The sequence below is a fragment of the Sinocyclocheilus anshuiensis genome, unplaced genomic scaffold (assembly GCF_001515605.1).
Source record: "Sinocyclocheilus anshuiensis isolate Anshui unplaced genomic scaffold, SAMN03320099.WGS_v1.1 scaffold463, whole genome shotgun sequence".
Classification (NCBI taxonomy): Eukaryota; Metazoa; Chordata; class Actinopteri; order Cypriniformes; family Cyprinidae; genus Sinocyclocheilus; species Sinocyclocheilus anshuiensis.
Window position 1 is genome coordinate 4,452 of NW_015548220.1, and position 15,457 is coordinate 19,908.

Genomic DNA, 15,457 nt, shown 5'->3' on the forward strand with positions numbered 1-15,457 from the left:
TATATATATATATATATATATATATACTCTCATTACTGCAAATTAATGACATGTCAATTGTAGAAAACTGTAAAAACATTTGTCATACTGAACTCAATTTAAGCTAATTTTAGTACAAATAAAAAGAATTAATTAAACAAAATCATTGTGTGTCCAAACAGACCCTTTGTAATTTCATTACTACATTACAGTGGGGCAGACAAAAACAATGTCATAGTGCCAAAATTCTTCATCTAAAACATTTTTTTGTTGTTGATTTTGGGACAAAATATGAACTGGCCATGTCTGGACATATTTTAAGACAAACATCCTCTTATTCAGATAAAAATCATTAAAAACCTATTTACCAGGTCTCCATCCATCAGGAAGGTTGAGAAGTCCACTAAAATCCATGTGGGCAGCATAAACAAAAGTGCATTGAAGCCCAGGATGTTTAGTAATTGGAGGTGGTGAATCCTTGTGTCACGCAAGACCTAAAACAACCACAAAAATAATTTCATACAGGAAGCCATTCCAGACTTTTCCTATTTGACAGGAATCACCTCATAGTAATATGAACCTTTTTCGAGAATATGTTCTGTAAAGAGAAGCAGAGCGTCGCTGCCAGAGCGCTGATCAATCCAGAGACGTCAAAGGACAATTCAGTGACAGTGGCCAACAGAACGCCTCCAATGATGGGTATAAGAGACACATAAACCTGGTCAAAAAAAGCCAAACTCATCAAACATGCATACAAACAATTCAAACTTATGTATTAGATTACTATTAAGCAACCAGTGACTGTTTAAGCCATTATGAATTCAGTAAATACATGACTTATTTCTAACTGTGTTTAGATGAAGACAGACCTTTGTGGTTTGCTTCTCTCTCATGATAATCCGTGACAGCAGAACCACCCAGATGGGCATGGTGGCCTTCACTAGAATGAAGGAATGAAAAGAAGACATGCATTCACTCATCTAATAATAACATCACCATTAGTGTCATCACATGTTCGTCTGTAAAGTCTTGTGATTGCACCTGGTGTCTGAAACATCTCAGCTGCAGTCAAGCCCTCAAAAACAACACTCACGCTCTCCCTGCTGATTCCTGCACTAATGCTGCTTCATATTTAAAACACACAGCGGTTTAAAGCAATCCGTGTCCGAACAAACGCAAATGCATCAGACGTCGCTGCAAACGGACCGCATCGCAGGTCATCTGACAATAAAAAAAAAATTAAAGAAAAAAAAAAAAAACTCTCAACGACACTTAAAATTTTTCCCAGTAGAAAAGCTGACTAGACTAAAAATCTGTATAAATGGAAACAAAGTAAAGGTCTGTTCACACCAAGAACGACAACTGTATTCACGCCTACACTTACAGACGATATTGTTCTGTTTATTTAAGCACACACTGCAGTTATGCCGTCTGCCGCTTTGAGAGCTCAAGCTCTTTAAAGTCAGTGGGATTCTGATTGGCTGTTGTTATTGTTCATCAGCTGGAGTAAAGTGGTTACAATCATATTGTTACTCTGTGTCATTATTGTTATAGCTGTGGCATGGACTTCACTATTCTCATAATTAGACAGATTATTAAATCATCATAGTTATAGTTATCACCATAGGTGTGAATGGCACTTAAAGAATCAGTTAAATCAGTAGGGAGTTAATAACCAGAAGCAATAAGACTGACAAACTCAACCTAATTCCTGAAAAAAGAATCATATACAGTATGTATGTATGTATGTATGTATATATTTTTTTTTTTTTTTTTTTTTTTTTTTTTTTTACATCCAAGATGGCGGCGCGTTCACACGCTGCGGCTTCTCTCTCTCCCGACAGAAAGGTGTTTTCGTGTTTTTTGTCTTATGGTTATTGGTTGTTTCTGTCCTGCAATATTATTCACATTGGTTATGTATATTTATCTCATTCTATACAACCATAGTGCTCTCATCACTTTATATAATATATTTTGTTTATTACCACTTACTCTTTACCCAAGCAGTTGACAACTAACTTCACACACATTTCAACCAATGAACATCTTCCAGTTTTACAGTTGTGCACTCCTGGATCATTTTAGAGTATAGAGGATTTTAAAGGGGTCATATGATGCGATTTCAATTTTTCCTTTCTCTTTGGAGTGTTACAAGCTCTTGGTGCATAAAGAAGATCTGTAAAGTAAGAGAAAGGAAAACTTGAAATCGCATCATATGACCCCTTTAACCAATAGAGTTTAGTTTATTTTTCTAGAAATGAGAGTTGCACCTTTTCTTCAAGCAAGATTCACTTTTTTTGATTTTTTTGGCTGCACCACCTCTCGAGTTGGCTGAGAACCCTTTCTTTAAAGGGGATGGCGGATCAAATGTTCACTTTTTTAGCTTAGACATCACTGTCACGGTGTGACTTTTCAAACAATAATTTACTACTAAGTCCTAACTTTCCTGTAGTGTTTTTTTTTTTTAACGTTTGTAAGAAAACATTTCATGTCTATATGTACAGCTCTACTCTGCTAATACTCTGTCATTGTACATTTGGCAGATAAAGCTTCTTTTACTATCAGGGTTTCTAATTATTCTTGATAATAATGGAACCCATGTAAACAAAAGGAACCGAAGCTTCCAAAACTAGACAAGTCTGTATTACAGATCTGCAGCCAGCAGGTGGATGATGTGGCAGTATTATTAAGAGTGCGGAAGTGACGTAGTCTGGGATCACGGCAATAAAGTGTAGCGTTATCAAAACTCGGACGTAGAAAAAGTCATTAAATCCCTATTACGATTTGTTTCCTAGAGTTTGGATGACAGTGGACGTTTAAATTGGTAACTCAGACTTAATTCACAGCAGAGATTTGTGGTTAATGTCAGACAGCGATAAATGAATAACCTACGGCGATTTAAATTCGATTAAACGAACCGAGCCGAACCTATCCAATCGGGTTGGGTTTAAATTGAGCTCGAAGAACAAGGCCTGTAATACCGAGTAACCGAAGTAAATAAACCGAACAACCGAAAGCCTCCCGTTACTCACCAGTGTGCGCGTACGACACCGGGACCTTCCATATGCTGAAATGGGCCGAGACGGAGGAGAAGTATTTCCCGAAGGCGAGCGGCAGAATGAACCAGCGGTAGTAGCGGGCCGGTAACTCCGTTCGCGGGACGCCCCAGGCTCGCAGCAGCGGCGGGAGAAACACGATGATGGAGACTATATGAAAGAGAGAGACTGTGACCGGATAGGGGAAGTCGTTGAGGATGATTTTATTGACCACGTTGCCACCAGAGCTGACGGTGTACCAGCACATGCACAGCACCCCGATCCGAACCCCGTCCCGCACGGGCGGGCGCTGCTCCACCGCGGCCATCTTTCAGCGCAAGCCGCGACGCTAAGAGCCACACTGGAGGAGTCGCTGGTGGAAGAGTCACGTGACTCTGTGAAGCCACGCCCCTACCAAAATCACCATGGTGACCAGCTGCGAGAGTGCGGTTAGATTCAGGAGAGAGTTTCAATGATCAGTTTAATGGTGCAACGCTCAAAATTTTGCCACCACGGTTATCAAAATAGTTATTTCTGAATGCTGAAGGAGATCCCATATTAATTCATTATATAGTAACTGCAGTTATTATATGTATGGGTTAAACTGTAGATCTTGTTTTTACTAAATAAATAATAAAATATGTGTATTATTATTATTATGGAGCCCATAAGTGGACAAGATGGGAGGGAAAATAGATTTTCAGTGAGAAACTTTTACGTTCTCTTGCAAAAGTAGGCCTCTTGCGTTTCCCTGAGTAACTTCAATTCGCTTGCAAAAGCATTGAAATACAGCATTCATTCATTCATTCATTTACTTCCACTTCATTTGATTTCCATCACAAACTAATAACTGATAGCAAACGGTTTGAGAGAGCCTATATTTTTCTGTCTCCCACCTAATATTTTTTTTCCCATCACTAAGTCACTTTAGGGACCCCGGTAAGTATATGATATAATATTTAGAAAATCATAATTATTTAGACGCTATATAAAGATTTAGAAAAGTGCAATACAAAAATGAAGTCACATACTACAGGGCCCAGTTGCATAAACTTAGCCTCTATGTTAAGACAGTGTCTTAAGTACTAGTCTGACCAACTAGCAGTTAACCAAAGGGTAATCAGTCTTATTTTTTGGATTCAACTTAGACTAATGTACATTTTTATTTAAGTAAATAAAAAAAAAATATGACCTGCCTTAAAGAAAAAAATTAGCTGACTAACTTTTAAGACTATAGTCTAAACCTTTTATGCAACATTTTTATTAAGATAAAAATCAGTATACTGTACATGTTCTAATCCTTTTGTTCGCATGTAAGTAAATTCTGCCATCTACAGGATACATTGAGGCACAGCAGTGACATTCTAGTTGATTTTTTTTTTTGGTCATACATTACATACTTCCATAGTGAAATAAGTGCTCTGAATAATTTGCATATACTAATAATTTCCCAACAATCATTTATCATGTCATTGGTCCATTGTTAGGAGTGAGGATGGAGTTCTCATATAGTATACTGTATGTGCACTTTTATCAGTGTATTTATCTATCTTTGTCTGCCTCCTCATTTGATTGGAAGATGACATCCAGTGTAAATCATGTCCTGCTAGCCAGTGGTCCACCCTACGAAGCACAAGCTGCCTCTATCCCATTATTCTGGGAGGAATCTTGGTGCTAGCATCACATGTGTGGGTCGGGGCTCTATTTTTCATTCACAGAGGAACTCCACTGGTGAAAACTGAGTGGCCTAATGCTATTGAGCCTACGGCACCTGCTAGTGGGTGGGATATATTAGGCAGAAAGTGAACATTTTGCCCTCAAAATTGATGTGTTTGAAGCAGGAAAAATGGACAAGCGTAAGGATTTGAGCGAGTTTGACAAGGGCCAATTTGTGATGGCTAGATGACTGGGTCAGAGCATCTCCAAAACTGCAGCTCTTGTGGGGTGTTCCCGGTCTGCAGTGGTCAGTATGTTGGTCATTCTACAGAAACGTCCACTTTTGGTATGGCAAGATGTCTTAAAATGTATTTCTTTTTTTAACATTTAAACTTAGACCACATTATTATATCATCTTTTGACTTTATGAATACACATAAATGACAGCTTAATGATTTTTTAATATTTTTTTGTGCATTTATTTAAAGACCACATGTACCATTTTTTTGTCACTGGTGTTACCTTACTTCTCTGGCAATTTTAAAGGTGTTTATGAAATATTATTTCTCAATTTTTACCAAAGGGTAATCAGTCTTATTTTTTGGATTCAACTTAGACTAATGTACATTTTTATTTAAGTAAATAAAAAAAAAATATGACCTGCCTTAAAGAAAAAAATTAGCTGACTACCTTTTAAGACTATAGTCTAAACCTTTTATGCAACATTTTTATTAAGATAAAAATCAGTATACTGTACATGTTCTAATCCTTTTGTTCGCATGTAAGTAAATTCTGCCATCTACAGGATACATTGAGGCACAGCAGTGACATTCTAGTTGATTTTTTTTTTTGGTCATACATTACATACTTCCATAGTGAAATAAGTGCTCTGAATAATTTGCATATACTAATAATTTCCCAACAATCATTTATCATGTCATTGGTCCATTGTTAGGAGTGAGGATGGAGTTCTCATATAGTATACTGTATGTGCACTTTTATCAGTGTATTTATCTATCTTTGTCTGCCTCCTCATTTGATTGGAAGATGACATCCAGTGTAAATCATGTCCTGCTAGCCAGTGGTCCACCCTACGAAGCACAAGCTGCCTCTATCCCATTATTCTGGGAGGAATCTTGGTGCTAGCATCACATGTGTGGGTCGGGGCTCTATTTTTCATTCACAGAGGAACTCCACTGGTGAAAACTGAGTGGCCTAATGCTATTGAGCCTACGGCACCTGCTAGTGGGTGGGATATATTAGGCAGAAAGTGAACATTTTGCCCTCAAAATTGATGTGTTTGAAGCAGGAAAAATGGACAAGCGTAAGGATTTGAGCGAGTTTGACAAGGGCCAATTTGTGATGGCTAGATGACTGGGTCAGAGCATCTCCAAAACTGCAGCTCTTGTGGGGTGTTCCCGGTCTGCAGTGGTCAGTATGTTGGTCATTCTACAGAAACGTCCACTTTTGGTATGGCAAGATGTCTTAAAATGTATTTCTTTTTTTAACATTTAAACTTAGACCACATTATTATATCATCTTTTGACTTTATGAATACACATAAATGACAGCTTAATGATTTTTTAATATTAACTGAAAAGAGACAGTGGACTTACCATGGGCCTGCCTTCACAGATCTTCAGGAAAGGGGAAGGAGGTAGTCGAGTGATGTCATGAGTGTGATTTTTATTTCAAAATAAATTATTTTTGTTAAACGGTAACACCAGTGACACAACTCCAGGGGACCACTACTTTCATTATATATTTTAGAGCAGTTTTTTGGTGCTTGGAATTCTTTATAATTAATTAAAAACAAATATTGCCACATTGATGGCTCAAGAAGGTGTAATTGTTCAAATAACACATTGTTTTATTTTAAAATATAAAAAAATTGTAACCCTAAAGTGTTTTTCAAGTGTAATATTTCTGTAAAGGCTAGGGACAGAAAAGTGGACGTTTCCATAGAATGACCCATCTATCAAAAGTGGTCCAAGGAGAACCGGCGACAGGGTCATGGCTCATTGATGCATGTGGGGAGCGAAGGCTGGCCCATGTGGTCCGATCCAACAGACGAGCAACTGTAGCTCAGACTGCTCAAGAAGTTAATGCTGGTTCTAATGGAAAGGTGTCAGAATACACAGTGCATCGTAGTTTGTTGTGTATGGGGCTGCATAGCCGCAGACTAGTCAGGGTGCCCATGCTGACCCCTGTCCACCGCCGAAAGTGCCAACAGTGGGCACGTGAGCATCTGAACTGGACCACGGAGCAATGGAAGAAGGTGGCCTATAGTCTGATGAATCATGTTTTCTTTTACATCACGTGGATGGCCGGGTGCGTGTGCGTCGCTTACCTGGGGAACACATGGCACCAGGATGCACTATGGGAAGAAGGCAAGCCGGCGGAGGCAGTGTGATGCTTTGGGCAACGTTCTGCTGGGAAACCTTGGGTCCTGCCGTCCATGTGGATGTTACTTTGACACGTACCACCTACCTAAGCATTGTTGCAGACCATTATTATAAAAAATCTAAAATTGTCAACTTTTTTTTTTTTGTTTGCTTGTATGAATTATTAAAAACAATTTTGATAATTACTATTACTAACGCATATAAAATCAAATCAGATCAATATTGTAAGCCCTGCCTTTTACATTATATGTACACACACACACACACACACACACGTTGTTGTTTGTTTTATGGGGACTCTCCATAGGCGTAGTGGTTTTTTTACTGTACAAACTGTATTTTCTATCCCCCTACACTAACCCTACCCCTAAACCTACCCCTCACTGAAAACTTTCTGCATTTTTAGATTTAAAAATAAATAAATAAAAAATAAATAATAATAATATACATGAGGACAGAAAGTGTCCTAAACCTATACACATATACAGCTGGAATTGTCAACTGATTTTTGTGTGTGTGTTTCTTGTATGACTCCTCATACATAAAATGTTTAATTTTAATAAAATAAAATAAAACATAAAACACTGTTCCTTCCACTGCTCTCGTGATTGTAAGATGCAGCGCCCCCTGCTGACCGGTATCTTTCTTAGATACTGTTGCTAACAACAATCAACCCGCTAAAACGGAGGCAGACGATTAAAGCCACCTTGGGTAAGATAAGACATTATTTACCTAGTTAGTTAGTTAGTTAGTTAGTTAGTAGTCACTCACAGAAGTGTTGAGGGAAAATCAGACGCCACAGTCTCTTTCTCCGTGGAACATACTGTCACTTTCCTTATCCTCTGCTTAATTTTCATTCATAAACTTCTCGTGTAAATTCGTATTACTATTATTATTATTATTATTATTGAATCGATCGGGACTGCACCACAGAAGACAGTCGGGATTATGACTGTTTCTAGGCATTCCCTTACCAAAAAGTAGTATACTTCAAGTTTATTTGAGTAAGTATACTTAAGTAAAGTTCAAGTATATTTTAAGTATACTTTATGTAGTAAGTATACAAATATCAGTGTACTAGTAGTATACTTGTAAGTGTACTATTTCAATACTCCTTGGGACTAAATTGGCCCACTTCCTAGTATATAAAATACTAATAGCACACTTGAATAAACTTCTTTTTCGTAAGGGTTGCTGGGCCAATCAAATCATTTTACAATCTCAGTGAATCAAACGTTTACTGTACGATACTTATTGTGAAATGTTTAGCTTGTACTCTAAATATTTAGACCTATGGGGGACATATAATGTACCCCATATTTTCTATCCACTTTATTTTTAACGTAAGAGCGGATGCGACCATTTGTAACTTGTAACAGAAACGGCGTCTTTAAAGAGTTTTGCAGAGTTTGATAAGTTACAGTAATTTTATTTATTTATTTATTTTTTACAAATCATAGGACTTGGTGACGGTGAAGTTTGTTGTTACTCGAGTTTTGTGTTTATTATTCATAATTCAAAACTTCTGTTGTTAGCCCAGTGTTGCATTCATTATGTCTGGCAGAGGGTCCCCGACCAAAGCTGGCTTTGACAGCAGTGTGGGTGAAAGTGGTATGCAATTAAAACATTGTAATTGATAATTCAGAATTATTATCATGCAGATGAATGTTCTTATGCAACCAATTGTTTGTGTCCAGATGAGACAGATCTACAAAGAGCACACCGACTGCGGTTGGAGTTACGCCGACTGGAAAGGAATCGCGAGCTCTACTTGCAGGAAGAAGAAACTTTACGCAAACAGCGGTCAGTCCCACGATCAATGCCGCAACCCACAAGACATTTCCAGGAGCCATTTTTATTAATTAACCCTCAGTTAAAAAACAAAACAAAAACATATATATATATGTTTAGAATTTTTTACTTAAAGGTAAAAAACTTGGTAAAGGTATAGTTGGTACTGCGCCCAAACAAAATCTTACTTGAAAGCTCATGTTTTGAGATTTCAACCTCAAATTTGGAGCACAATTTGTTTAGATTTATGCCTTTGATTTTCTTGCAGTTTTAGAATAAAACGTGTTTTTGGACAAATAGTATATATTTGTGCATTTTTCATAATATTAAACTAAAACTGTTTTGTCTTCTTTAAAGTGTCTTCTTTAAAAAGAGACCCAAGTCTGAGCTTCAAAGCATTTAAGATTTATGACATTTATGCACAGTAATATTTTAACATAAAAATAACATATCATTTTTATTAATTAACCCTCAGTTTAAAAAAAAAAACAAAAACATATATATATGTTTAGAATTTTTTACTTAAAGGTAAAAAACTTGGTAAAGGTATAGTTGGTACTGCGCCCAAACAAAATCTTACTTGAAAGCTCATGTTTTGAGATTTCAACCTCAAATTTGGAGCACAATTTGTTTAGATTTATGCCTTTGATTTTCTTGCAGTTTTAGAATAAAACGTGTTTTTGGACAAATAGTATATATTTGTGCATTTTTCATAATATTAAACTAAAACTGTTTTGTCTTCTTTAAAGTGTCTTCTTTAAAAAGAGACCCAAGTCTGAGCTTCAAAGCATTTAAGATTTATGACATTTATGCACAGTAATATTTTAACATAAAAATAACATATTAACACAAACACACACACAGAAAAAAAAGTTTACTGACACTGACAAAACTGATCATATATGAAGTAAATAATATTATTTTTATTCTAAAAATGCATTGGTTTTCTTTTAGGAGTAGACTAGCTATGATTTGTCAGTAGATGTCATTTTGCCCAACAGTGTTGCATTATGTATATTTACTGCATTGTGTGTGTTTGAGTATATTTTACTTTTTTTTTTTCTTGTGTGTGCGTGTTTGTCCACAGGCAACAGATTGCTGAGCTGCGTGCAGAACAAGAGAGGTTGCTGCGAGCACGCAGAGAGAGCGAAAGTCCGGCTGTTAAGGCTGTCAGTGCTCTGCTAAAGCAACGTGACAAGCTGGACGAAGAAATTGAGAAAGAAAAACAGACCCAAGCAGAGCTGCAAAAAGAGGTGCATATGTGCCCAAGTATTAAACATCATCACAAAACACATTTTTATACTGTGCAACAGATAGTTATTTGCATGCATTCGGTTTACAGATCATGATTATGGAGAAAAAACTGGCGGAAACGAGAAGAGGACAGGCTTCCCACGGTCACAATTCTCAGCCCCGCGACATTCAGAAGGCCATGCGTACCACACAGAGCAAACTGGATCGGGTAAACAGAGAATCAAACATTTCACAGCATGCATTTTTACAGACCACACAGTTGTAGGCACTTTACATGTAAATCAGACCCTTCGGATTTAAGTGGTTTTTGGCCAGAGTAAACTGCAAACGGGACAAGATTCTATGGCAAAACATTTGGCCATGTTTTGCCAAAACATATGCAGTGCCCTGATGTGTACTGTATATTTACATACATTTTACAGCTTACAAACATGCATATGTTTATTTACGTCTTACATGTTATTAACTGGTCAGTGGAGGAAACTGAATATTTCCATTTATTGTCTATAAAGCATTGTTTGTTAGCTCTCTTTTTAGATATGCCATCAAGGCAGAAGCAATGGATTTTGCAGTTCTGAATGCAGACTAGGCACTACTCACATGCTAAAGTTTTGTTCGGAATGCATGTAATGCACATGTAAACAAATATGTGATTGCAAAGTTTAGGGTTTATATAAACAGAACTTTCAGAATCTGAAAGTGGATTGGATTCATTTGGATTGGCGAAAAGCAGTGCATGTAAACATACCCAGTGTGTGGATGAACTTCTCCATTATTTTTTCCCCCCTTCTCATCCCTGCAGTCTCGTGCTCGCTTTAACGAACAGATGAAGATAAACAGCCAACTCAGAAAAGATATTGAGATGCTACACATGCAGCGCACCCGATTCCAGCAGCTGTATCGCAAACTGGAGAAGGTTGTGGATTCTGGGCAGCTCTGGAGTGTTGTGTACAATGAGTTTGATTGAACACAGTTAAAGGAATAATTCACCCAATATGAAAAATTGCTGAAAATGTACTCACCCTCAGGTCATCCAAGATATAGATGAGTTTGTTACTTCATCGGAACAGATTTGTAGAAATTTGGCATCGCATTCCTTGCTCACGAATGGATCCACTGTAGTAAATGGGTGCCGTCAGAACGAGAGTTCAAACAGCTGATAAAGACATCACTAGAAATCCACATGACTCCAGTCCATCAGTTAACATTTTGTGAAGTGAAAAGCTGTGTGTTTGTAGGTAACAAATCCATCATTAAGACCTTTTGGCTTTATACCACCACTTCTGGCCAAAATGTAGAATAACACCTCCTTCAGTGAAAAAGTCCATCCCCTTTTGTTTTTATCAACTGTTTGGACTCTCATTCTGACGGCACCCAGAGGATCCACTGGTGAACAAGTGATGTAATGCTAAATTTCTCCAGATCTGTTCTGATGAAGAAAGAACCTCTTCTACATCTTGAATGGCCTGTGAGTCAGTTTTCAGCCATTTTTCATTTCGGGGTGAACTATTCCTTTAAAACAGGTGCTCTTGTCTTTCTTTCAGGTATTGCAAGATATGCGTAAGGATATTGCTGAAGTTGTCGACAAGTCAGCCACAGCTTATGATGCGAAGTGAGATACTTTGAGATTTTAAGCTTTGCTAATATACAGTGTTCCCACAATCATAAAAACCTGGAAATATCAAGGAATTTTGACAAGCGATTTCCAGGCCATGAAACTTCAAAACACTTTGTTAATTATAATAAAGCTGAAATATAAATAATGTAAATATAAATAATAACATATAAATAAAATAAGACAGAAAAAATCAGAACTGAAATATTAAATGTATTATTTAATTAAACATATTAATAAAAACTAAAACTTGATATAAATATTAAAATAACACTGCATTCAATTTGCAGTGTTGTTAATCCCATTTTATGTTGTTCAGCGCATGATTTTATGCAGTGTTTACACACCTTTGTATTAATGAATGTCAATTCAACTATATTTAAAAAAAAAAAAAAGATAATGAAATATATTAGCAATGAGCTATAATAATAATAATAATAATAATAAAACAGATTAATTATAGAACTTTTCATGACTTTATAGGATTGTATTAATAGTTTTAGTTTTAAGGAATTTAATGGCCTGCATCCTTGGCAATTTTATGTAAATGTAAAGTCCTCAATTCAATATTATTGGTTAATATTATTCTCTCATGCAGTATAGATTAAATTGAATGTGTCATTTTTAATTAAACTGAATGCTTGTAATTTCAAGCTAAAATGCAAAAGGTTTCCCAACCACTTTTAAAAGAGAAAAAGTGCACACAAACTTTTATTAGAGAGTTTTTTTGTAACTTGTATGGTATTATAAATTGCTCTACCCTCATTAAGTCTTTTGGAAGTTTGAAGATGGTTCAAGTTATCTGTGTGTATTTCAGAGTGGATGCTCAGACCAAAACAACCATGATAAAGGAGAAGGCGGTGAAGGATCTTGCACAGTACTCAGCTGAGATGCAGGAGCTGGAGAGAGTCATCGCTCATGAACACCAACTCAAAGAGTTCATGACCACCAAGAATAATCAGAGAGCCAACATGGATAATGGGAAAAAAACCAGACGCAGACAGGGTCAGAGAGCAGTTATTGTAATGAATCACAAATGCAACTGTAGTTTGGCTGAAAAGTTAACAAAGTGTGCTGATGGCAGAGATGAAGCAGCAGAGGAAGGCAGATGGCGGAGAGGAGACACTTGACTCTCTGAGGAAGGCTTTCCAGCAGATTCAGGAACTGACTGGAGAAGATAATTTGGGAAAGCTGGTTACAAAATTCATTCAGGGTGAGCAATGTGTTTTCTGTTTTGTGCTAGCAAAAGATTGCAGTGTGTTATGCTACAACTGATTGTTTTTTAACAGGTGAAGAAAGGAACTTTGCTCTGTTTAACTACGTGAACGAACAGAATGCAGAAGCTGAGAGACTGAGAGAGGAAATCCAACAGGTCAGTGTGTCAACATTTCTCATTTCTATTTAAGCGTTTTAGGTTTTTTTTTTTTCAATATTTATATTTTATTCCAGCTACATTTCAATTAACGGGAACGGTTTTGAATCATTTTAGTTTTAGTTAACAATAACAATGCTGAAAATTACAACTTGAAGACCAAGCAAAAGCCTGTGCCTACCCAGGCTGAATGAACATGCAATGTGCATAATATTATTCATATTGACATTTTAATATAATTTTAAACCCCTTTTTTGTCTTGATGCTCTTCTAGATTAGAACAGATACGGAGCAGTTGAACATAAAAAGTCGCCAGCAGGAACAGGAAAGTCAGGTGGCTTTAAATCAGGTGAAGAATCAACTGCAAGAGTGTAAGGCACAGACTCAACAGTATGAAGACCAGGCTGATCACATCAGCAAGATCCTTGATCAGGTCAAAACAGGTACTAGCAAAATCACACCTGCATCAACAGATGATTATCATATTGGAAGAAGAATATTACTTACTATATATATAAAACGTTTTATACTTAAAAGTAGCAGTTACATATGTTGATGTCATTTCTAGGGATAGACAGTATGTTCAAAAAGATTGACTGCAACCTAGGGCAGATGGAAGGCATGCTGGGATCTTCCTCTGGGATCACAGACAGTAATCTGATGACATACCTCGGCACGGTGGAGCAGAAGGCCAGTGAACTGCTCACCATCCAAGCCTTCATTAAATCTAAGGTACAGAAAAGACTTCATTCACTCCAGCACACATGTGAGAGAAGGTACAGGTTATTGTATAGTGTTAAAGCAATTTTACGTTGCTTAAACAAATACAAATAAGAAATACAAAGCTGTGCATTAGATTGTATGGTTAAAAAAAAAAAAGGTAAAATGCAATTCAATTACTAGAGAAAAACATTCAACTCATTCCTCAGTTAAATATATATACTGTATATATTCAGCTAAATTTTAGCTTTGCATCACAGGAATAAATTACATTTCAAAATGCATTCAAATAGAAAAAAGTCATTTGAAATTGTAATAATATTTCACAGTATTACAGTTTTTACTGTAGTTTTGATAAAATACACTGAACAAAATTATAAACGCAACACTTTTGTTTTTGGCAAAAACAAAAGTGTTGCTTTTTTCAGTGAATTTTGTTCAGTGTAAATGCAGCCTTGCTGAGTATAAGTGTATTTTGAAAACCATTAGAAAATCGTAGTTATTCCAAACTTTTGACCGGTAATGTAAATGTAATGTAAACAAATCTCACATGTTGACAGGACCCGGAGAACAGTTCTGACCTGAAAACGGTCGCTCCGTTCCTGCTGGGTCAGAAACTAGACGTTCAGACACACGAAGCGATCGTTCAGCCTCCTGCTACCAGGTAAGAGCAGCTTTTCATATATTGAGCCACATCGGCAAAATATATGGAGATATTAAATGTGTGACTTCATTTTGTTAAAAAACATGCTTCTGATCTTATTGTGCATGATTCAGGCATAATTATGAGGCAGAGGACTCTTCTCTGATAGATGAGGCGGATCGACCTTTGACCCGTGAAGAACTCCGTCAGCACATTATGAGGAAGAGTGTAAGGAACACAGAAGAGCTCTTTCCCATTCTGATTTTCCCGTTAACTACGGTTGCATTACAGTTACAGGGTGATTGTTGGTTATCTGTTGCAGGACCAGCATAAAGACGAGTCTCTGCGTGCAGGAGGGAGCAGAGAAATGAAAACCCCTAAGAGCAGCACCATGTCCAGCACCTCGCTGGAGGCTTAAGACACAATCTGGTCTTCTGTTTATTATTTTATTATGCATGTTTTTTTTATGTTCAGTCTCTACTAAATATTGTTTATAGTAATGAATTGATAGGGGATGAAAAGGAATCTTAATGCTTGAAGGATTTGTGTCTCTTTTAAATAAATAGCATAAAATAAAGTATATTCTTAACTCAATTCCTGTTTCCTTTAAAAACCTCAAAATTGCACATCACATAGGAATTCTCCCAGATTTTTTAGCCAGGAGATTTTCTAATGGTTATGTATTATGTTCCATTTTTTGCAGCTCATTCTCTAGTACATGTCTTTTATGTGTTTATATGCTATGCAGAGTATAAGAATGTGTTCAACTGTTTCTGCTTAATTACATTTGAGTTTAAAGGGGTCATATGACGGTGCTAAAAAATAACATTATTTTGTTTATTTGGTGTAATAAAATGTGTTTATGCGGTTTAAGGTACTGGTTTGAAATTCGACCCCTTTTTAACCCCCTTCATTTGCTGCAAAATGTTTTGTGCACACGGCCCACCTGGTTACCATGGCAGCAGACCCCCCACCCCCCCCCCCTTC

General features: G+C 36.8%; 2 protein-coding genes across 2 annotated transcripts in view; one reads left to right on the forward strand and one right to left on the reverse strand.

Annotated features, from left to right (window-relative positions):
* The window catches only part of LOC107654177 (solute carrier family 35 member E1-like), a 5,945-nt gene extending 2,494 nt beyond the window's left edge, over window positions 1-3,451 (reverse strand). The window contains exons 1-4 of the mRNA XM_016441148.1: window positions 3,012-3,451; window positions 849-919; window positions 560-697; window positions 348-473 (exon numbers count right to left, since the gene is read on the reverse strand). Coding sequence (XP_016296634.1) covers window positions 348-473; window positions 560-697; window positions 849-919; window positions 3,012-3,342 — 666 coding nt within the window. The 5' untranslated portion in view covers window positions 3,343-3,451. The remainder of the gene's footprint in view (window positions 1-347; window positions 474-559; window positions 698-848; window positions 920-3,011) is intronic.
* Window positions 3,452-8,626: 5,175 nt separating this feature from the next.
* On the forward strand, window positions 8,627-14,898 carry LOC107654176 (coiled-coil domain-containing protein 63-like). The gene is made up of 14 exons (XM_016441147.1): window positions 8,627-8,686; window positions 8,773-8,878; window positions 9,954-10,119; window positions 10,209-10,328; window positions 10,923-11,036; window positions 11,665-11,732; window positions 12,553-12,740; window positions 12,820-12,948; window positions 13,025-13,107; window positions 13,382-13,550; window positions 13,676-13,839; window positions 14,388-14,491; window positions 14,605-14,698; window positions 14,793-14,898. Exons 1-14 carry the CDS (start codon window positions 8,629-8,631, stop codon window positions 14,886-14,888), a joined length of 1,659 nt encoding a protein of 552 aa, XP_016296633.1. The 5' UTR covers window positions 8,627-8,628; the 3' UTR covers window positions 14,889-14,898.
* The last annotated feature ends 559 nt before the right edge of the window (window positions 14,899-15,457 follow it).

What these genes read in the sequence shown, in the direction of transcription:
- LOC107654176 (XM_016441147.1), top strand. Translation starts at nt 8,629, where the DNA reads ATGTCTGGCAGAGGGTCCCCGACCAAAGCTGGCTTTGACAGCAGTGTG. An exon ending in AAGCAGAGCTGCAAAAAGAG is followed by an intron (nt 10,120 to 10,208) that starts GTGCATATGTGC and finishes TTCGGTTTACAG; the next exon opens with ATCATGATTATGGAGAAAAA. An exon ending in AGCACATTATGAGGAAGAGT is followed by an intron (nt 14,699 to 14,792) that starts GTAAGGAACACA and finishes TATCTGTTGCAG; the next exon opens with GACCAGCATAAAGACGAGTC.